This window comes from Tursiops truncatus, chromosome 18, assembly GCF_011762595.2.
Source record: "Tursiops truncatus isolate mTurTru1 chromosome 18, mTurTru1.mat.Y, whole genome shotgun sequence".
Classification (NCBI taxonomy): Eukaryota; Metazoa; Chordata; class Mammalia; order Artiodactyla; family Delphinidae; genus Tursiops; species Tursiops truncatus.
The window spans coordinates 3,989,867-4,013,394 of NC_047051.1; the positions used below are offsets into that span (position 1 = coordinate 3,989,867).

Here is a 23,528-nt window from a genome sequence, read left to right on the forward strand (position 1 = left end):
TAACCGGTAGAGAAGCTCATCTTTCTTTAACTACTTCAAGAACTGAGTCGGGGGACCTCTTGGCCAGCTCTGAATTATTGTTTGTTTGGACGCTGATTTGAAATTGGTCAGGTCAGGTGTTTATTGCCCAGACCCAGACCCTGTGCATATTGGAGGGGATGCTAGGAAAAGAGGGGCAATGGTAGGGGACAGTTATTCTACTGTAATTAATTTGCAGCTTCATGGGCCTACTAGAAAGTTTGCTACTTTCAAACAAAATAACTGTCAGGAGAGACACCAGTGGTTTCAAACGTGCTTCAGATCTTCTGAAGCTTTAATAGGCAAATGGTATTTTTCATTTAAGGGCAAGTTCACATTCAAGGAATTTAACTGATTTAAAAAATACTGTTAAGCCCTTATCCCCACGTCTTAACCTTCATATATTGGCTGCTTTGTCAAGGCACGTTTAATTTTCAGTATTTTACGTGACACAGCCGCCAGCTATTCCCTCGGGAAATGAAGACTCCAGCCCAACAGGCTTCACTGTTCAGAATCCACCCTTGCTACGCGGCTTCAGTTTCCCAGGGCTTCTCTCCAGCACCCTGCGCTACATCAGTCCATCCTCCAGTTGTTACCTGTAACCATCAAACACCTCAGGAATCACTGCTGCCTTTTTTTTTTTTTTTTTGGCGGTACGCGGGCCTCTCACTGTTGTGGCCTCTCCTGTTGCGGAGCGCAGGCTCAGCGGCCATGGCTCACGGGCCCAGCCGCTCCGCGGCATGTGGGATCTTCCCGGACCGGGGCACGAACCCGCGTCCCCTGCATCGGCAGGCGGACTCTCAACCACTGCGCCACCAGGGAAGCCCACTGCTGCCTTTTTATAAACATTCTTTCCAGCCTCCCAAGCTCTCCTGTCTTCCCTCCTTCATCACATTCGCATACTGTCCTACAAAAAGGGAAAACTGAAGCATATTTTAAAAATTTAAGAGTTTATTTGAGCAAAAAGCAATTCGAGTCGGGCAGCAGTGAACCAGAAGTGGAGCTGGGGAGAGACTTGTACCCGGAGGAGGGCAAGCAAAGCAAGGAGACGTTGACTGGCCGTCGCTTCAAGCCCAGTCGGCCGTTCGTGATCACGTGTCCTGAGATTTCAATTCCTAAACTTAGGGAAAAGTGGGATGAAGATAAAGCAGGGAACGGTGTAGAGAGAGGAGAGGATTCTCCTGTGACTGGTGCAGGGGCTGCTCTGAGTGAACTGGGGGAGGGAGCCGCCTGGGAGGCAGAGAGAAAGCAGTGCAAAGGCCCTGGGGTGGGAAGCTATCCACCCCAGGAAAGTGTGTTCCAGGATTGGCCAGAAGGCCATGCAGCTGGAGCAGAGGGAGGGAGGGGAGGGCTGGTGGGAAGCTGGGTTTGAGAGGAAGCCTGGGTCCTTTAGCGTATGATTTTGAGTAGGTAAGAGGCCAGTCCAATGGGTGGAAACAGAACTTGAACAGAACTTTCTGCTCGTAAAGCTGCATCTTCCTGATTAGCGTGGCGCTTCACCGCTGTGGTCCTGTTCGGGCTTGTCCTTTCCCCAGATGGCCCATCAGGAAACGCGCTGAGCCCGGACCATCCCCGACTTGTTCCATTACACCTGGGGCTTCTCAACCCACCCGCACGGCCGTTCCCCGAGGCCTCTCTGGGTCAGCCAGGTGCCCCTGCTAATTTATCTGTTCCTAACAGCCCCATGACTCTGACCTGACCTCTCCATGGGCTCTCCGACTGGGCCACGGAGCTCAGCTCCGTTCGAGAGGAGCCTCCTACCTCACTGCAAGTCCTGGGATGCGGGAATGGTTTCCATATGTGCTGGGGCTGTCATTCAAAGTCGACTTTGCCTGCTCGCTAATGAGGTCAGACGGCTCTGCGGAGGTGGCCGGCCTCTCTCTGGGGCAGTCCCAGCAGGGGCTGGAGGAAGGCCTCCCACCACTCTAACGCCGCTCTGAGACGTATCCTTCTTTACAAAGGATAACTGCAGACAAACACGAAACAGAGGCGAATGCATAAAACTGAGAAGGATTTTTGTTTTCATTTAAACTTTTTATTTGGAGAGAATTGCAACTTCACATGCAGTTATAAGAAATACAGAGAAATCCCATGTACTCTTTAGTTTCCCCCAATAGTAACATCTTGCAAAACTGGAGAACGGTTTCACAACCAGGAAACAGACATGGATGCAGTCAGGGTACAGAACATATCCGTCGCCACAAGGCTTCTCATGTCGTCTTTTTATAGCCGCATCTACTGTCCATCCTCTGCTTAGCTCTGGGCAACTGTTAATCTGTTCTCTTATTTCTATAATTTTGTCATTAATCTGTTCTCTAGTTCTATAATGTTGTCTCAAGAATGTCACGTAAATGAATCATACAGTATGTAACCTTCTGGTAGTGACCTCTGTTCACACAGCATAGTTCTCTAGAGGTTGATTCGCCTTGTTACGTGTATCAGTACTTTCTTCCTCTTAGTTGTCGAGTAGTATGTCGTGTACCAAGCTTTGTTAAACCATTCACCTGTTGAAGGATATCTGGGTTTCCAGTTTGGGGCTATTATGAATAAAGCTCTTATAGGCATGTGTGTACCAGTTTTTGCATGAACGTTAAGTCTTTTCTCTGGGATACATGTTCAGGAGTGCAATTGCTGGGTTTATGGTAGTTGCACATTTAGGTGTTTTTTTTTTCCGTTAAAAAAAATAACCACCATTTATTTAGGTCACAATTCTGTGCACTGGCAACTCGGGCTGCACGTTAGCCCAGGCTTATCTTTTATTTTTTGGAGATACAATTCAAATACATAAACTTCACCTTTTAAAGTGTAAATTCAGTGGTTTTAGTATATTCAGAAGGATGTGGTATGTTTGGTGTTTTTAAGGAACTAGTTAGTGGTCAGACCACTTTACCTCTCCACCAGTAATGTCTGAGTGATCCAGTTTTCCAGATCCTTGCAGGCATCTGGTATTGTCACTATTTTTTTTTATGTTAACCACTGTGATAGTTGTGTAATAACAGCTCACTGTGGTTTTAATTTGTATCAACTGATATGATCATGTGATTTTTGTTCCTTGCTTATCTTATCTGTACTATCAACTGTTGAGAGGAATACTGACTGATTCACCTATAATTGTGACTTTATTTCTTTCAGTTTTATCAGTTTTGGCTTCACACATTTTGCAGCTCTGTTGCTTGGTGCATAGACATTTAGGATTGCTGTGTGTTCTGGGTAGACTGACCTTTTTGTTATTACATAATGTCTTTCACTGTCTGGTAATTTTTCCTTGCTCTGAAGTCTACTTTATCTGATGTTAATATAGTTACTCCTGCTTTCCTTTGGTTAATGTTCATGTGATGTATCTTTTTCCATCCTTTTATTTTCTGTCTTCCTATAGCAATATATTTGAAGTGAGTTTCTTGTAGACAGCATATCACATTGCTGGGTCACGTTTTGTGATCCACTCTGTCAGGCTGTGTCTTTTAATTGGTATATGTAAAGCATTTATATTTAATGTATTATTAATATGTTGGGGCTTAGTTGACCATTTTATCTTTTGTTTTCTGTTCTGTTTTTCATTTCTCTGTTTTCTTTTTTCTTCCTTTTCGTGTGTTATGTGCACAGTTTTTAGGATTCTGTTTTTACTTATCTGTTGTGTTTTTTAGTGTGTCTCATAACATAGCTTTTTTACTGGTTGTTCTAGGCGTTATATTATATATACATAACTAATCACAGTGTACTGGTGCTGTCATATTACCAATTTGAATGAAATACAGAAACCTTACCTCCTGTTATAGCTCTTAACCCATCCACATTTATAATTTTCTTAAATATTTTCTCTACATATATTTAGACCCACATCAGACAGTATGTAATTTTTGCTTTAACTAGTCAGACTTAATTTGGAGAATTCAAGAGGAAAGGGAAAGCCCATTGTATTTACCCATAGTTTCACTTACCATGTTCTTTCTTCTTTCCTGATGTTCCAAAAACTCCTTCTTTTATTATTCCCTTTTTGTTTTTAGAACTTCCTTTAGAAATTCTTATAGAGTGTTTTTTTTTTTTTAAGGATTATTTATATTTATTTATTTTTGGCTGTGTTGGGTCTTCGTTTTGTGTGAGGGTTTTCTCTGGTTGCGGCAAGCGGGGGCCACTCTTCATCGCGGTGCGTGGGCCTTTCACTATCGTGGCCTCTCTTGTTGCGAGGCACAGGCTCAGTAGTTGTGGCTCACGGGCCTAGTTGCTCCGCGGCATGTGGGATCTTCCCAGACCAGGGCTCGAACCCGTGTCCCCTGCATCGGCAGGCAGATTCTCAACCACTGCGCCACCTTCCCTATAGGGAAGCCCTATGGGGTGGTTTTGATGGTGACAGACTCTCTCTGTTCTTTCCATCTGAGAGTGTCTTGCTGTCTTCTTCATTCCTGAGAGATATTTTTCACTGAGTTGACGGTTTTCCTTCAGCCCTTGACAAATATTATGCCACTTCTGGCCTCGGTGATTTCTGATGAGAAATCCATTGTCATTCAAACTGGTTTTCCACTATAGGTAAAGGGTCATTTCTCTTCGGCTGCTTTTAAGACCTTTTCTTTGTCTTTAGTTTTCAGACGTTTAATTACAAGCTGTCTTGGCCTGGATTTATCCTAGTTAGGATTCATGTGGCTTCTTGAATCTGTAGGATTAGCTCTCTCACCAAATTTGGGAAGTTTTCACCCTTTAGTACTTGGAGTGCTTTTCCAGCCCCATCCTCTTTCTCCTGTCCTCTGGGACTCTGAAGATGTGAATGTTATATTGCCTGTTATATTCCCACGGGTCCCTGAGACTCTGCTCATTTTTCCTTCAGGCTGTTTTTTCTGTTACTCAGATTGGATCATTGCTACTGTTCTGTCTTCCAGTTTACTGATTATTTCCTTTGTCCCCTCTACCCTGCCATCAAGATAGCCCATCCACTAAGCTTTCAATTTCCATTATTGTATTTTTGAGTTCCAAAATTTACAAGTGGTTCTTCTTATACCTTCTGTTTCTTTGCTGAGCCTTTCCTCTTTTTTTCCATTTGCTTTCAGCATGTTCGTAATTGCTCATGGAAGCATTTTTATCGTGGCTGTTTTTAAAGTCTTGGCCAGATTATTCCACCATATCTGTTATCTTGACATTGGCGTCTACTGATTTTTCTTTACATTCAGTTTTAGGTCTTCTTGGTTCTTGGTATAACAGCTTTCACATAGAACCTGGACATTTGGGTGTCATGTTATGTGACCCTGGATTTTACGGCAGGCTCTCTCCTGCTAGGTAGAGGTCATCCAGATCCCCTACTCGGTCTGTGCTGATGCCTGCAGAGAGGGGGTGAGAATTCCTGCTCTTCACGTGGTCTCCACTGACACTGCAGGGGGTGGGGAGGGGTCAGAAGTATGGGTGTGGCCTTGTCACTACTGAGGAAGGCTGAAAGTCCTGATTCTCCCTTAGGCCTCTTCTGATACCGCTCCAGTGAGGAGAGGAAGGACAGAAGTCCATTCTCCCCATGCATCTCCTGACATCTCTGCTGACGCCACAGGGTACCAGAGGCCTCATTATCAGCTGGCAGGGATGAAAGTCCCAGGTTCCTATTTGGCCTCCCTGTCACCACCTCAGTAGGGGCTCTGGAGCACCATGTAGCAGCCTTGTGAGGGTGGACATCTGGGCTCCCCACTTGGTCTCTGCTGGCTGGACCGGAGTGGAGCCACAGTTTTTTTCTGGGGTGTTCGGCTGGAGTAGAGTGATCATGGTCTGAAAGTTTTTTTGTCTTACGAGGCCGCCGCTTTCCTGCTCCTTTGGCTGAAGAGAAGAGGGCTTTCTTCCTGGGCTTTTTTGGCTGTGCCTCCGGGCATTTCTGGGTTGCCAGGCATTTCTGCTCCAAGTCTGGAATCTACGAGCCAAAAGGAAACTCGGGTTTCTCATGCTCCAAGGTTCATAGCTGGTCTTCCTTCCTATCTCCACCTTTCCAGTTCTCCATCTTCACCTTTATGTTTGTTTTACATGTAGAGTCCAGGGTTGTCAGTTGTACTTAACAGGAGGAAGAGAGAAAATACATCAACTCCATCTTGGAAGCAGAAGTCTCTCCGGACAGGAATTTTTTTTTAAGTTTTTTTTTTTAACCTTTTAAAAGTATATAGATTATAGTAATGCAGTTCTAATTTTCAGGAGAAGCCATTTTGCCAGTTTTACCTAAGTTGCTGTTTCAGGTGAAAGGACAGTGTAGTTGGTGGCTACTACCTTCTATTTTTTTTGGACTTTCCTCCTAACCTCACTGCTCACTGGTTTACTTACATTACCACATCACTAGCAGGCACAGCGGAAAAGGATTACGTGTACCTATCTTTGCTTTTGGATCTTTTCAGTGTCCCCTGCCTCTTTTTGTTAAAGTCCTCCTGGGCAGTCCCATCAATCAGCGCAGTTACCTCACACACACCACCTCTGTTCTGAGCCAGGGATGGTTGTCAACAGACAGATCCCACCTATTTCTGAGGCTGCAGATCTGCTGCTTCCCCTGTCAGAGTCACTGCCTAGTTTGGTACTACCACTCCTTGGTCTTCTTTTTGGCAGGAAATCACCCAGTCCACACTGTACGAGAATGAGATTTCTTCCAACGCCCAGAATGGTCCCCTTACCCCACTTTCCAAAGCCTTGTCTAGAAGAGAAGAAAATCACTGTGCTAAGACAGGGCTTTCTTCCCTCCAGTTCCCAGTTTTGATAGTCAGAGGAGACTTGAGGCCAGGAAGGACTACAGGAATCTACCTTTTTACTTTGGGAGTGAGATTTGTATTAAATTAGCTAACCTTGAATGCTGTCCTGTCCTCAGCCAGACTGTCCTCCAACTGTTCTATGCAATCTGAATTCTTTTCTTAACTAAATACAACGTCTTGTCTCTGTAAAGGCCACGGAGCTGTTTTAATTCTTGCTCACAGTGTTGTCCAGAATTTGGAGGGGGCTTCCCTCCTCTCGAAGAGAATGAGGATGATGTCCCTGTTCTGTCTTTTTTTTTTTTTTTTTTTTGTGGTACGTGGGCCTCTCACTGCTGTGGCCTCTCCCGTTGCGGAGCACAGGCTCCGGACACGCAGGCTCAGCGGCCATGGCTCACGGGCCCAGCCGCTCCACGGCACGTGGGATCTTCCCGGACCGGGGCACGAACCCGTGTCCCCTGCATTGGCAGGCGGACTCTCAACCACTGTGCCACCAGGGAAGCCCTGTTCTGTCATTTTTAAAGAAGCATTTCTCTGGTAAAGGGGAATTTTCTCAGCTACTGTTGGGAAACTGCTGTCCTGAGCTCAGTGCTGGGCAGTGTGGACAGACACAGACACGCGGTGCAGGATCCACTGATGGAGTCACACAGGAATAAGATAGTGAGTCACGGTCCAAACCAGCTGTGCAGAGCACAAGTGCGGTTTTGTGCGTGTAACCGTGTGCCCTGTTCGCAGCCAGGCGGACACTGTGAAAACGCAGAGAAGGCGTAAGACCTGGTCCCTGTCTGAGGACGAGTCCTCCAGAGGGACACGCACAGCTGTGTTGGTGTTTCCGGGAATCTCCGCTCACAGGGACCCCTCCCCGCCTGCTCTCTGCGGTTCCTGAAGGTTCAGGGGCCCAGGGTGGCATCTCCCGTATGCCCCCCCCCAATACCTCAGAGGTAACTCAGGGGGAGAATAATTTACTACCATTTAATAGAATAGAATTTATGAAGGGCTCCTACCTTCAGGGTAGAACACCTATCTTATTGGAATCTTAGGCTGGAAAACCTATTCTGATTTGTTTTATTCTTGCTATTTTCCCTCATTACATAACTAAGGTGAGGGTTTGTTTTTTTTTTCTCATCCTACAGAGGCCTGGGCAGGTCTGGAATATGATTGAGCCCAAAGTTTCTCATTTCCTAATGCTCAGATTATAATGAGTAACGTAAGTTACCAACAGCGGCTATGAAGTCTCATTCCCTAGGGATCTTTAAAAGTGGGTTAGAGGGGCTTCCCTGGTGGCACAGTGGTTGAGAATCCGCCTGCCAATGCAGGGGACATGGGTTCGAGCCGTGGTCCAGGAAGACCCCGCATACCACGGAGCAACTAAGCCCGTGCGCCACAACTACTGAGCCTGTGCTCTAGAGCCCGAGAGCCACTACTGAGCCCACGTGCCACAACTACTGAAGCCCACGCGCCTAGAGCCCGTGCTCTGCAACGAGAAGCCACCGCAATGAGAAGCCCGTGCACCGCAACGAAGAGTAGCCCCCGCTCCCCACAACTAGAGAAAGCCCACAGGCAGCAATGAAGACTCAACGCAGCCAAAAATAAAATTAAAGAAATAATTAAAGAAAAAACGTGGGTTAGAATTTCAGCAGTCTGATAGCCTGGTAGGTGTCTGGCCCTACCTGAAGGAACGGGGACTTTGATTCGCTTTTATCTTGAGGAACCTGTCAGATTTATGTTTTGAAGACCATCCAGCCATCATTTAACAGTAAGTTTCTAAAAATACCTATTTGTTTTTGGCTGCTTTGTGGTGTCAGCTGTGATTCCTACCAGCTGTAACTGTTGACAAGACCAAAAAACAGATTTGTAATTATTTGCTCTATTCTCCACGTTCTGCTCTGTGCCAGTTACGCGTGTGTGATTTTAGCAGGAACAGCCTCCTGATAGAAACGCGGACGTAAAAGTTTATTATTCTCGCGAGTAACGCTTGCCAGCTCTCTGCTCCTTCCTGACGCTGCTTGTTCTTTGAGACAGGAGTGCACCAACCACCTCCCTGGAGAGGCACTGGCTTCTCAGCAGAGCCCGCCTTAAGGGGCTGTGTGAGATGGGCTTTCACCACTATCACTGGTGTTTACCTGCACCTTCCATATGGGGGGACAGATCTCAGGCAGCACCCATGCCTAAGCTGGGATGGAAAAAGGTCAAAGCAAGCACTGAACTCCACCCCCACCATCGGAGAAATAAACCATGAAGATGACATCGTTACCAACCATTCAGGTGATGGGAGGGAATTTACCTCCAATTCAGGACCCATTCCTTCTCCTGGTTTTTATTTTTTTTTAATTTTATTGAAGTATAGCTGATGTACAATGTTGTGTTAAATTCTGCTGAACGGCAAAGTGATTCAGTTACACATATATATACATTCTTTTTCAGTCTTTTCCATCATGGTTTATCACAGGATACTGAATGTAGTTCCCTGTGCTCGAGTAGGACCTTGTTGTTTATCCATCCTATGTATAAGATTTACCGTTTTAAAGAGTACAGTTCAGTGGCGTTTAGTACCTTCATGATGATGTGCGATCGTCACCCCTGTCTAGTTCCAGAACATTTTCGTCTCCCCGAAAGGAAACCTCGGATGCTTTGAGCACCCCCCGGATGCCCTGCGCTCCCCGGGAACCGATGCTCGTTCTCTGTGATTTGCCTGTTCCAGACATTTCATATGAATGGAACCGTGCAAGACGCAGCCTACGGCGTTGGCTTCTTTGACTCACCGTGAGGTTCTCAAGGTTTTTCCGTGTTGTGCATGTGTCATACTGTGTACCTTTTTGTGGCTGAATAATTTTCCATCGTATGGACAGACCACACTTTATCCATTCAGCAGTTGATGTCTGGATTGTTTTCATCTTTTGGCTTTTGTGAATAATGCTGCTCTCGATATTGGTGTACAAGTGTCTGAGTCCATTTTCAGCTCTTTTGGCTAATGTGACCTAGGAGTGGAATTGCTAGGTGAGACAGTAATTCCATGTTGAAGTTAGTGAAGAACAATGGCTGCACCATTTTACAGACCCACCAGTAATGTGCTAGGGTTCCAGTTTCTCTACATCCTCTCCAGTACCTGTTATTATCTGTTCTTGTTTCACTTATAGCCATCCTAGTAGATGTTAAGTGCTATTTCTTTGTGGTTTTGACCCGCATTTCCCTAATGACTAATGATGTTGAGCATCTTTTCATGTGCTTGTGGGCCGTTGTGTTTCTTCTTCGGATAACGTATCCAAATCCAAAATTGCCTGTTTTTGATTTGGTTTGTCCGTCTTTATGCTGTTGAGTTGTCGGGATTATTGATATGTTCTGGACTCTAGACCCTTACCAGCTATATGGTTTGTAAATACTTTCATTTTATGGTTGCCTTTTCCCTTTTTAAAAAATTCTTATTGGAGTGTAGTTGATTTACAGCGTTGTTAGTTACGGGTGTACAGCAAAGTGAATCAGTTGTACATATATACATATCCATTCGTTTTCAGATACTTTTCCCATATAGGTTATTACAGAATATCGAGTAGAGTTCCCTGTGCCATACCAATAAGTCCTTGTTAGTTACCTGTTTTATATATAGTAGTGTGTATATGTCAATCCCCAGCTCCTATCACCTCCCCCCATGTTTCCCCTTGGTAACCATAAGTTTGATTTTGAGATCTGTGAGTCTGTTTCTGTTTTATAAATAAGTTCATTTGTATCATTTTTATTAGATTCCACATATAAGTGATAGCATGAGATATTTGTCTTTCTCTTACTTCACTTAGCATGGTAATCTCCAGGTCCATCCGTGTTGCTGCAAATGGCATTATTTCGTTCCTCTTTTATGGCTGTGTATATTCCACTGTGTATATGTACCAATCATAATCCCTTCCTCTGTCGATGGACACTTAGGTTGCTTCCATGACTTGGCTACTGTAAACATTGCTGCAGTGAACACTGGTGTGTATGTATCTTTTCGAATTATGGTTTTCTTCAGATATATGCCCAGGAGTGGGATTGCTAGATCAAGTGGTAGTTCTATATTTAGTTTTCTAAGGAACCTCCATACTGCCCTCCATAATGGTTGTACAAATTTACACTCCTACTGGCAGTATAGGAGGGTTCCCTTTTCTCCACACCCTCTCCAGCATGTATTGTTTCTATTTTGATGAGGGCCATTCTGACCGGTGTGAGGTGAAATCTCATTGTGGTTTTGATTTGTATTTCCCTAATAATTAGCGATGTTGAGCATCTTTTCATGTGCTTTTTGGACATCTGTCTTCTTTGGAGAAATGTCTGTTTAGGTGTTCTGCCCGTCTTTCTTTTAACATCTTTACTGGAGTATAATTGCTTTACTGCCCATTTTCTGATTAGGCTGTTTGTTCACTTTCTTGATAATGTCTTGATTCACAAAGGTTTTTGATGAAGTCCGATTTATCTATTTTTTCCTTTTGTTGCCTATGCTTTGAGTGTCATATCTAAGAAACATTGCCAAATTCAAGGTCGTAAACATTTAGCTCTTATATTTTGGGTCTTTGATCCATTGTGAGCTACTTTTTGTATGTGATTGCAGGTAAGGGGTCAACCTCATTCTTTTGAGTGTGGAAATCCAGTTACTCCAGACCCATATGCTGAACAGACTTTCCTCTCCTTATGAATGGTCTGGGTACCCTAGCCAAAAGTCAGCTGACCATAGACATATGACTCTTAACTACATTACAGTGATTTATATGTGTATCCTGATGCCAGTACCACACTATTTTCATTACTGTAGTTTTATATTAACTCTTGAAATAAGTTAGTATAAGTCCTATAGCTGTGGTGTTCCTTTTCCAGGATTGTTTTGGCTATCTGGGGCCCCTTGTAATTCCCTATGAATTATAGGATAAATATTTGTTTCTGCAAAAAAAAAAAAACTGTTGGAATCTTGCCTAATTGCTTTAGTTAGCACTTCTAGTAAATTCCTTGAGTAGAAGTGGTAAAAGCAGGCATCCTTGTCTTGATCATAGAGTTTTCAGTCGTTCACCATTGAGTATGTTGTCAGTTGTGGGTTTTTCATAAATGCTGTTATGTGGAGGAACTTCCCTTCCCGTCTTAGTTTGCTGAGTATTTTTATTATGAAAGGGTGTTGGATTTTGTCAGATGATCTTTCTGCGTTAAGTTAGATGATCATTGATATTCTTCCTTCATTCTGTTAGTGTGGTGTATTATATTAATTGCTTTTTGTATGTTGAATCACCCTTGCGTTACTGGGATAAATCCCATAATCCCATAAGGTTGTGTAATCCTTTCATTATAATGAATTCGGTTTGTAGTATTTTGTCAAGAGTTCTCTTGTTTATAAACCCAAATCTCATTTCCCTGTGCTAATCTGTACTTTTTTCTTCTCATTAACCAGAATTAACCAAAGTAAATAGCTGATTGTGTTTCTTCACTTTTTCCTATGTCTTTGTGAGTAGATGGCTTTCAAACCATCTATAGATAATAGAATGCTATAAATGGTAAATGTTATACCCCTTTCTAGCTTCAACTTTTCCAACATTAGCAGGACATGGTACAGGAGTACAAGTGGAGGCTGTGTCTGAGTGTGTGCAAGTTGTAATAGCCATGTACCTTGATTAAGGCACGTGGGTGAAGACCACAGTGCCTTGTGATGCCCAGATTCTCTGGAGACGGTGATTAACACAGGGAAAAGGTAGCTGCCCTGTGTACCCCACCCCCACCCCAGCTCTGTCCTGTGCCGGCAGGGGACCTGCACTCGCGTGTGGACAGCCCAGTCCACACGTCCCGCGCTACAACCACCCTCTGGCCACCCCCCAGGCCTCAGAGCATGGACCCTGGCTGTGTGGTCTACTTCTAGGGAGACGGAGCTAGCGAGGGGGTCAGGTTGGCCTTGGATGCCAGCTTGGGCGTTACTGGGCAGGGACTTCTAAGGTCTCACGTACTTGGGCTGGGGGCAAGTGTGGGCTCTTGGTGGACATGTCTCCTTGGCCCCATGTCCCCCTCCCCACATGGGAGGAAGGGCTGCAGGACACAGCAGGGTCAAAGGGTGGTGCTGTCGTTGGCTAAAGCTGAGCGGGTTGGTGGATGTTCTCTGCGCTAGTTTCTGTGTTTGAATATTTCATTATAAAAAAGAGAGAGAAAAGCATACGCCGTCCCACGTGGAAATTAGAGACGTCTGCCCAACACAGTGCCCTGTGCCCTTTTGTCTTTGGCTGTTTCCTCAGCCGCCCAACTAGAGACCAGGATGCATGATTTCAGAGAGCCCTTCCCATCCGTGGCTCTGTGAGGTTCTCACGAGCCCCAGCGCTAGGAGGACCTTCTGGACCTGAAACGTCAGAGGGTCCAGGAGAGGCGGGGTGGAGTGCCCAGTCTGTCCCTCAGTTCCAGGGTCCCAGCGGGGAGGGCCTCAGGGAGCCCTTCTCAGCTGGGCTCGGAGCTGCCTGGCAGTGCCTTCTGTGCAGGAACCGTGGCCAGTGCGGGTCATACAGGGAGGTCACACAGCTGAGAGCAGCCAGCACGGGCGCTGCGGACGTCAGGCGGCCAGACGAGGACCGCGCATCTGCTCATCCCCGTGGCCCAGGGCGGTTAAGGTGGCCCCTGGAAGGAAAGATGAGAGGGAAGGGAGAGGCAGTGTGAGGGGACAGAAAAAGTGTGTGTGCTCATCAGCCATCAGCCATCAGACATCTTCCCAATGGGGGTAGGCTGGGGCTTGCCCTGAGCTGGTGATGAATTAAACCTTGTTCTTTCAGCCAAGATGATCAGAAACTGCTCTCTTGCAGAAACCCAAGAGCACAGTGAACTTCAGCTCATAGGACTGTTGAGAGTAGCCGGGCCCTGCTCCCCCTGCAGAGGCCCTTGGGGGAGCATGAAGTGGACCCTGGGCTCAGGCCTGGATGGGCTGGGCGGAGGGGTTTTGGACCACAAGCAACTGCAGTTCTTCCAACTTCCGCACCCTCAAGTTCCCAGACAGCAGACTGGGGATGTACGCGTTGCCGTGGCAAAGTGCTGCACAGCAGGTGGTTGAAACAACAGAAGTGTATTTTCCCACGGTTCTGGAGGTCAGAAGTCCCAGAGCAAAGGTGTTCCAGGGCTGGTTCCTTCCGAGACCTCCCTCCTCTGCTTGCAGGTGAAGGCCATCTTCTCCCTGTGTTCTCACATGGCCGTCCCTCAGTGTGTGTGTCTTAATTCCCGCTCCTCATAAGGACCCCAGTTAGCTTGGATTAGGGCCACCCCGATGACCTCATGTGACCTTTAAAGGCCTCGTCTCGTAATGCAGCGCCATCCTGAGACCCTGGATGGGTAGGGCTCCTGCAGGTGCAGTCTGGAGGGGTACAGTTCAGCCGTTACAGAGCGTGCCGGCCAGCGCTGTACACCGCAGTCTGTTGGGGGCAAGCCCGGTAACACCCCGGCAGCAGGAAATCGGGGCCACTCTCGAGCATTTCCCAACCACCCACCTTTGGTTGGTAGTAAAGCCCAACTGTACTCTAGGGAGAACCTCCGTGTTGCCCCAGAGCAGCGGCAGCCTTGGAGGAGGGACCATTTCAGGAGAGGCAGGAAGCACGCCTAACCTTGTGTTTTCAAAGAAAACTGACCTTGGTTATCATTGTGGTTCAAAATAAGCATCAGGTTCTGCAGAGGCAACTGTCTCTGGCCGGGTCCTGGGGCACCCAGGCGAGGCTCCAGGCCTGGGGGGCAGGTGGAATGGAAGCTTTCCGTTCACCGGAGCAACAGCTCACTCCTTGCCCCGGAGGCAGGGGCCCTGGTCCCCTTCCGTCAGGAGGCAGGCGGGGCTCTGAGGGTCGTGTAGGGACGGGGTGCGCGCAGAGCGGGTTTTCAGAGGAGGGAGCCGCTCTCGAGGCGTCCAGGCAGCATCTGCTGTAAATAGAGGGGCAGTTGGCGAAACGGGACGTTCTCCTTGACGTGGGGCAGCCTTTTCCCGGTCTGTTTCGTGTTACGAGCTGAAGCCATTCTTTCTCTGAGCACCTTCGAGAGGTGTCCGCGTGGCCGGAGACTGACCGTGTGTGATGTGCCCCCAGGACCAACGAGCGAGACCGGCTGCTCAAGAGGCTGGGCAGGAAGACGCCGCCCACCCACTTCCGGGGCAGTTCCCTCCAGCAGTCAGTGCCACGTGAGTAGCCCGCCGGCACGTGGTGCGGACCACTGCCAGGCTCTACACCCGGAGGTGGAAATGGTGTATCTGGCTCCAGGCAGGTACACCCGGTGGGTAGGCGATTCCCCGGGATCCAGTCAAATGTCTGAATGACACGACCCGTAAACTTCAGATCTGATGTGGTGCAGCTCCTGTGGCAGCCTCCCCATCAGATTCTTTCTAAGATTGAAGTGATGCTCCTTTTACATGGTTCCCCCCACAGTAGCCCTACGCTACTGGCATATTAATCACAACAATGGCAATGGGAAAAGTCTCTGTGGTCTTCCCAGGAAGGCTGTGCCCCACGCCGCCCCTGCAGCTGGAGGCCAGGCCCCGTTTCTGCCAAGCAGGGTCTGTGGGGATGCGTCAGAGCCCAGAGGAGCGGGGTGGGGGTGGGGGGCGGGGAAACGCCAGATGGAGCCCGGGGAGGGGATGGGCTCACCTGCAATCCAGCCCCTGGGCTGCCGGGCAGGCAAGGGTGCTGCAGCCGAGTGCAGGGGCCCCTGCGCAGGCAGCCTCCCTTCCCCAGCTGAGGCCCTGGTTCCTGCCTCTGAATCCTGCCGCGTCCCCGCCTGCACTCCCATCTCTTCAACTGACGCCCCACTTCTGCTCTCCTTTTTCTCCCTGAGTTGAGCCGGAAACAAGGGGTAGAAAGTGAAGCCTCCCTGCACCCTTAGGACAGGTACTGGAGGATCTCTGCCCGGCTCAGCTGAGCTCCATCCCCCCACGGTGAACACATCTTTGCAGACTTTCTCAACAGAGGGAAGGAAAGGAACAGGTGGGACGTCATGGCCGTCGGTGACCGCCCCCGCCTGGAGGATCTCTGCCCGGCTCAGCTGAGCTCCATCCCCCCACGGTGAACACATCTTTGCAGACTTTCTCAACAGAGGGAAGGAAAGGAACAGGTGGGACGTCATGGCCATCGGTGACCGCCCCCGCCTGGACATCCCCGTGGGAGAAGGGGCTGCAGTAGCTCCCAGCAGGGCCCACATGCCCCGCATTCTCTGAGGCTTCTCTGCCCCAAGACACCTGGCCAAGAGCCTCAGGTCGGCACACTAAGTGGCCCCGCAGAGCCCGGGCCCCGGACCCCAGCCACAGCCTCTGATCCTCGAGAGAGGTTGAGTCCAGAGGAGGCTGGGTGGTGGGGTCCCAGCCACGAGGTCCGGGGCTCCACCTCAGAGCCGGGCTGCCTGCGGTCCCGTCCCAGCTCTGCCACTTTGTGACCTTAGGTAAGTTAACCGCTCTGTTCCTACACCTGTAGAACAGGTGACGTGAGAACCTCCCTGGGGTTACTGGGAGGATTCACTGAGATTGTACACATAAAGTGCCTGGAACAGAGCCTGACAGCGTGGAGTCCAAATGTTAGGTATTACTTGTTTTTTCTGCCACAAATTGAATAACTTTAGGCCACTTACGTATTTCTCTAAATGTCTGTTTTCTCCTCTGAGGAGAAAAACAGAATCATCTGCATCTTACACAGCCTGTGAGGGTTCACGGTGATGGGCACAGAGAACATGAGTACTGGTTCCCTAAACGCAGGGCTCGTGCCATGCAGCGTCCGACCAGAGAAAGAACAGACACTGAGAGCAAAGGCGGCACGAGAGCTTTCGTGGGAGTGCCATAAAGGGTCTTAAAACGACTACAAAACGTTTTATGAACTCTCAGTATTTTGAAGGACCAAACCAAAATTCTGATCAACAAATACAAAAAATAGGCAAGCTGCTAAAATCACACCACATGTTAAAGGCACTCAGCAACTAGGAGTAGGACCCTAATGGATACCAGGGTGTTTCAGTCACGGACCACCAGAGAAGGCCATCAAGCATCGGGAGGGGCTTCTGGCCTCTGCTTGTCTCCGGACTCAGTCTTCCCAGGAAACCGGAAGGAAAAGCCCTAGTCTTGGAGCACTTGTTCTGATGGACCACCCGCACACAGTACTAGCAACCGAGCTCATTGTTTCCTACACGGTCTAATTTCCTTACCATCCCACACAGTGTTCCCAATTTTCCAAGTGCTATTAGGAGTCTTTTCCCAGACAGGAAATAGCTACTTTCATTAAGATGTCATGAGAGCTCCGATTCAAAGAAACGCCATTTCAGGGAAGTTTTATTCCAAAATAATGAAAAACAAAAGACATGATTTTATGGACTTCACCAAGTGTTCTCCCAGAGGAAGACAAACCTGCCCTTCCACCTACCCGAATTCTATCCCCGGACCCTGGCCATGGCTGAGCACTTAGGAAGGTCTGGTCCACTGAGTGCTTTCTCCAGGCCCCCATCATTCCTTCCTGGCTGTCAGGACTTCCTGAAGATGAATGACTGTGGGAAATGCTGAGAGCCTCCCTCTGAGTTTGGATGCAAATAATGGCAGTTACACGTCCATCAGGCAGGAGCTAGTGAAGGGATGGTGTTTCTTTGTCAGGCTGGGCAGGCGGAGGCTGGCTGGGTGATTATGGTCCCTGCTGTCCTGCTCTAACCCCTATCAGGCTTTGTTTCTAAGAGGAAAATATTTATCTGAATCACAGAGACGCCCATGCTCCCAGGACCACCCTATCAGGCCACTCTCTTTTTTTTTTTTTTTTTCCCGGATGCGCAGGCTCAGTGGCCATGGCTCATGGGCCCAGCCGCTCTGCGGCATGTGGGATCTTCCCGGACCGGGGCACGAACCCGTGTCCCCTGCATTGGCAGGCGGACTCTCAACCACTGCGCCACCAGGGAAGTCCTCCTTTCTTTCTTAAATTCAAAGTCCACTTAAGCTCAGTAGAGACTAAGAACATCCTGGTGCCCATTTTGGAAACATGATGGTGGATGCACCCAGGGGAGCTGGTGGAGAAGCCCTCTGGTAGTGACCTCTGGGCACCCTGCTGACCCTGGGAGAAGAGATTTGCTATCGAACCAGAAGCTTCCCTCTGCTGTCCCTTAGGACAGATGCCTAGAAACCCTTCCCACTCCAGAGGGGCTGAGTTAGTTATCCCACTGGACGGCCCTTGTACCCATGACACAAACAGGAGCTGCGGAGAGCACTGCAGCTGGCTTCCTGAAGGTACAGGTGGATCTGAGTGGAAAACAACGAATAAATAAAGACAGGGCTGCTGCCCCTTCCACTTGAACAGGGGTAGACAATTCCAGATGCTTTTCCCAAAAGGACAGTCCCAAACAATGTTCATGTTTACATCTCAGCAAGTCCCCTTCATTCCTTCCCCTGCCCCCCACCCCCCCCCCCACAAAAAAACACATTAAAGGGCAGGTAGTAATTGCTCTGTTTGGGCTGACTGTCAAGATAGGCTCCTCCGTCCCTGGCCTGGAGCAGAGGCCTCCTCTCCGGGCGCCAAGTGTAGAATTAGTCCCAACCACAGGAGGGCTCTGTGGCCTGGGCGTCACCAGCCAAGGAACCATGCTGGCGCCCATGTGGATAAGAGCTGGAAGGACCTGGGCCTGGCCCAGTCCAGCCCATTCATTTTACAGAAAAGTAAACCAGGAAGACGGAGGGCCCCGGTTCTGTGTCCAAGTCACAGCCAAGCGAGGATTGGAATGAGCGCTTCTCACTGGCGCCTCGGCCCTGGGCTCAGCTCTACCTTGAAAGCAGGGCAGGGGGATGGCCAGCTAGGGACAGAGAGCCCCACAGTCACCTACCCCCCTGGGGAGGGAAGAGCTACACGGTGTCCCCATCTCTCGGGGTCAGGGCCCCTTCTGCAGGGAAGCGTCCCCCTGGCTGGCAGGCCCACCACCCAGCAGCGTGGGGGATCCGAGGACAGCTCTGGGGCCAGCTCGGGAAACAACCGACATGCCCAGAAACATCCCCTTCAGGAGACTGGAAGGTGGATGCTGTCCAGAGCCCAGCCTTACTGCTGGAGGAGACAGTGCTATTTGCTCGATTTGCCCTGAAATGGCCCAGGGAGAGGCAGCTGGTCTGGTACATCGTGGCAGCCAAGACACAGCACAAAGAGCATGCTGGGGCCTGGGCACCAGGGCTGCAGTGCCCACAGCACAAAGAGCACGCTGGGGCCTGGGCACCAGGGCTGCAGTGCCCACAGCCACACAGGTTTCAGAAGGCTTCCTCGTCCACCGTCACCTCCGCCCCACAGCTCAGAGGTGAGAGGAGGCATTTCGTCTTCAGATCCCAGGAAGCCCCTGAGGCTGGGAGACCCAGCACAGCCTCCTTGTAGGAAGCAGTGGGCCGGGAGGAAGCCCAGGAGCGCCAGGGCCACCCAGGGCAGGATGAGCCGCCTGCCTGCACCAGCTGCAGGGGCTCACGCTGCCCTCGGGCTGCTGTCCCAGGGTGGGGCCTTTGGGTTGTGGGTTTGGTCTTGTTAGAAATGCAGGTGAGCAGCTCGACCGACGCCCCATGGGGGCACCTGTGTTCTCACTCTTTCACTCCCACCTGCTCCCTGCTGCCCAGCCGTGTCCTCAGTGGCTCCCAGGCCACCTCTGCAGCTCAGCCCACACCTCCTGCCTCCCAGGGTGGCCCTCCTGAGCCCCGGGGTCCTCTCAGGCTGAAAGGCATGCTCTCGGGAAGAGCTGGCCAGCCAGCCCTGGGGGGGATGGAGACTTGGTTTACAGTGTGATCAGAGCAGGAAGTCACTTCCTCTCCTCCATCCCACAAGGACTTTTTTAGACAGTGCTACTGTATGTCTTTATAGTCCAGAAACTTTCCTTTTTAAGCCAAATGTCTGAGTAAAGTAAGAATCCAGGATGAAGGGTAACAAGATGGCAGAGTAGGAGGACATGAGCTCACCTCTTCTTATAGAAACACCAAAATCACAACCAACTGCTGGACAACATCAACAAAAAAAAATGCTGCAACCTACCAAAAAAGACACCCTACATCCAAAAGCAAGGAAGCCGCCACAACGAGACAGTAGGAGGGGAGCAATCTTGATAAAATCAAATACCATACCTGCCGGATAGGCAACCCACAAACTGGAAAATAATTATACCACAAGTTCTCCCACAGGAGTGAAAGTGCTGAACCTGAGAAAATATTTGAAGAGCAAATAGCTGAAAACTTCCCTAACATGGGAAAGGAAACAGTCACCCAAGTCCAGGAAGCACAGAGAGTCCTAGGAGGAACATGTCAAGACACAAACTGACAAAAAGAAAGACAAAGAAAAAAAAAGCAGTAAGAGAAAAGCAACAAGTAATGTACAAGGGAACTCTCCTCCCCTAAGGTTATAAGCTGGTCTCAACAGAAACTCTGCAGGCCAGAAGGGAGTAGCATGATGTATCTAAAGTGATCAAAGGCAAGAACTACAACCAAAAATACTCTACCCAGCAGGGCTCTCATTCAGATTTGGTAGAGAAATCAAAAGCTTTACAGACAAGTAAAAGCTAAGAGAATGCAGCACCACCAGGCCAGCTTTGCAACAAATGCTAAAGGAACTTCTCTAGGCAGCAAAGAAAAGGCCACAACTAGAAACAAGAAAATTATGAACAGAACAGCTCACCAGTAAAGGCAAACATACAGTAGAGGTAAGAAATTGTCCGCACACAAATATGATATCAAAACCAGCAGTCATGAGAAGAGGAGAGCACAAATGCAGGATATTGGAAATGCGTTTGAAATTAAAGACCAGCAATTTAAAACAATCTTGTTTATATACAGTCTGCTATATCAAAACCTCATGGTAACTGCAAACCAAAAAACTACAATAGATACACACACAAAACAGGAAAAGGAATCCAAACACAACACTAAAGTTAGTCATCAAATCACAAGAGAACAAAAGAGGAAGGGAAGAAAAAAGACCTACAAAAACAAATCCAAAACAATTAACAAAATGGCAGTAAGAACATACATATCAATAATTACCTTAAAGGTAAATGGATTAAACGCTCCAACCAAAAGACACAGGCTGGGTGAATGGATACAAAAACAAGACCCATACATATGCCGTCTACAAGAGACCCACTTCAGATCCAGGGACACATACAGACTGAAAGCGAGGGGATGGAAAAAGACGTTCCATGCAAGTGGAAATCAAAAGAAAGCTGGAGGAGCAACACTCATATCAGACAAAATAGACTTTAAAATAAAGACTATTACAAGAGACAAAGAAGGACAAAGGATCTATCCAAGAAGAATATATAACAATTGTAAATATATGTGCACCCAACATAGGGTCACCTCAACATACAAGGCAAATACTGCCATAAAAGGAGAAATCAACAGTAACACAGTAATAGCGGGGGACTTTAGCACCCCATGTTCATCAATGGACAGATCAGACAGAAAATCAAAAAGGAAACACAGGCCTTAAATGACACATTAGACCAGATGGACTTAATATTTATAGAGCATTCCATCCAAAAGCAGCAGAATACACATTATTCTCAAGTGCACATGGAACATTCTCCAGGACTGATCACATGCTGGGCCACAAAGCAAGCCTCGGTAAATTTAAGAAAACTGAAATCATATCAAGCATCTTTTCCGACCATACCACTATGAGATTAGAAATAAACTACACGGAAAAAAACTGTAAAAAACACAAACACGTGGAGGCTAAATAATATACTACTAAACAACCAATGGATCACTGAAGAAACAAAAGAGGAAATCAAAAAATACCTAGAAACAAATGAAAATGAAAGCACAATGATCCAAAACCTATGGGACATGGCAAAGGCAGTCCTAAGTGGGAAGTTTAGTGCGATTACAATCTTACCTCAGGAAACAAGAAAAATCTCAAATAAACCACCTAACCTTATACCTAAAGCAACTAGAGAAAGAACAAACAAAAACCCAAAGTTAGCAGAAGGAAAAAAATTATAAAGATCAGAACAGAAATAAATGAAATGGAGACAAGGGGCTTCCCTGGTGGCGCAGTGATTGAGAGTTTGCCTGCCGATGCAGGGGACACGGGTTCGTGCCCCAGTCTGGGAAGATCCCGCATGCCACGGTACGCTGGGCCCGTGAGCCATGGCTGCTGAGCCTGTGCGTCCAGAGCCTATGCTCTGCAACAGGACAGGCCACAGCAGTGAGAGGCCCGCATACCGCAAAAAAAAAAAAAAAAAAAAAAATGGAGACAAAAAAAACAATAGAAAAGATCAATGAAACTAAAAGCTGGTTCTTTGAAAAGATAAAATTGATAAACCTTTAGACCCATTCAAGAAGAAGAGGCAGAGGGCTCAAATCAATAAAAATCAGAAAGGAAAAAGAAGTTACAACAGGCACCACAGAAATACAAAGGATCATAAGACTACGACAAGCAACTGTATGCCAATAAAATGGACAACCTGGAAGAAACGGGCAAATTCTTGGAAAGGTACAATCTCCCGAGACTGAACCAGGAAGAAATAGAAAATATGAACAGACCAATCACAAGTACTGAAATTGAAACTGTAATTAAAAAAACTCCCAGCAAAAAAAGTTGAGGACCAAATGGCTTCACAGGTGAATCCTATCAAACATTTAGAAAAGAGTCACCTATTCTTCTGAAACTATTCCAAAATTGCAGAGGAATGAAAACTCCCAAACTCATTCTATGAGGCCACCATCACCCTGATACCAAAACCTGATAAAGATACCACAAAACAAGAAAATTACAGGCCAATATCATTGATGAACATACACAAAGATCCTCAACAAACTACTAGCAATCCGAATCCAACAGCACATTAAAAGGATCATACACCATGATCAAGTGGGATTTATCCCAGGGATGCAAGGATTTTTCATTACCCACAAATCAATCAGTGTGATACATCACATCAATAAATTGAAGAATAAAAACCATACGATCATCTCAATAGATGCAGAAAAATCTTCTGACAAAATTCAGCACCCATTTATGATAAAAACTCTCCAGAAAGTGGGCAAAGAGGGAACCTACCTCAACATAATAAAGGCCATATACGACAAACCCACAGCTAACATCATACTCAATGGTGAAAAGGTGAAAGCATTTCCTCTAAGATCAGGAACAAGACATGAATGTCCAGTCTCACCACTTTTATTCAACATAGTTTTGGAAGTCCTAGCCATGGCAATCAGAGAAGAAAAGGAAATGAAGGTAATCCAAATTGGAAAAGAAGTAAAACTGTCACTGTTTGCAGATGACATGATACCATTGGGTTGGCCAAAAACTTCGTTCAGGTGTTTTCAATAACATTCTATGGAAAGACCCAAACAAATTTTTTGGCAAACCCAATACATATAGAAAATCCTAAAGATGCAACCAGAAAATTACTAGAGTTCATCAATGAATTTAGTAAAGTTGCAAGAGAAATTAAAGAAACAATCCCATTTACCATCACATCAAAAAGAATAAAATGCCAAAAGTAAACCTACCTAAGGAGGCAAAAGACCTGTACTCCAAAAACTGTAAGAAGAAAGAAATCGAAGATGACACAAACAGATGGAAAGATATACCATGTTCTTGGATTGGGAGAATCAATATTGTCAAAACGACTATACTACCCAAGGCAATTTACAGATTCAGTGCAACCTCCATCAAATTACCAGTGGCATTTTGCACAGAACTAGAACAAAAAAGTCTTAAAATTTCTATGGAGACACAAAAGACCCCAAATAGCCGAAGCAATCTTGAGAAAGAAAAACAGAGGTGGAGGGATCAGGCTCCCTGACTTCAGACTATACTACAAAGCTACAATCATCAAAAGAGTGTGATACTAGCACAGAGATAGAAATATAGATCAATG

At 47.3% G+C, this 23,528-nt stretch overlaps 1 protein-coding gene across 1 annotated transcript in view; it reads left to right on the forward strand.

Annotated features, from left to right (window-relative positions):
- LOC141277004 (phospholipid-transporting ATPase IB-like) overlaps positions 1-23,528 on the forward strand; it is a 128,181-nt gene that overhangs the window by 101,117 nt on the left and 3,536 nt on the right. The window contains exon 5 of the mRNA XM_073794977.1: positions 14,756-14,847. Within this exon, the coding sequence (XP_073651078.1) occupies positions 14,756-14,847 (92 nt within the window). The remainder of the gene's footprint in view (positions 1-14,755; positions 14,848-23,528) is intronic.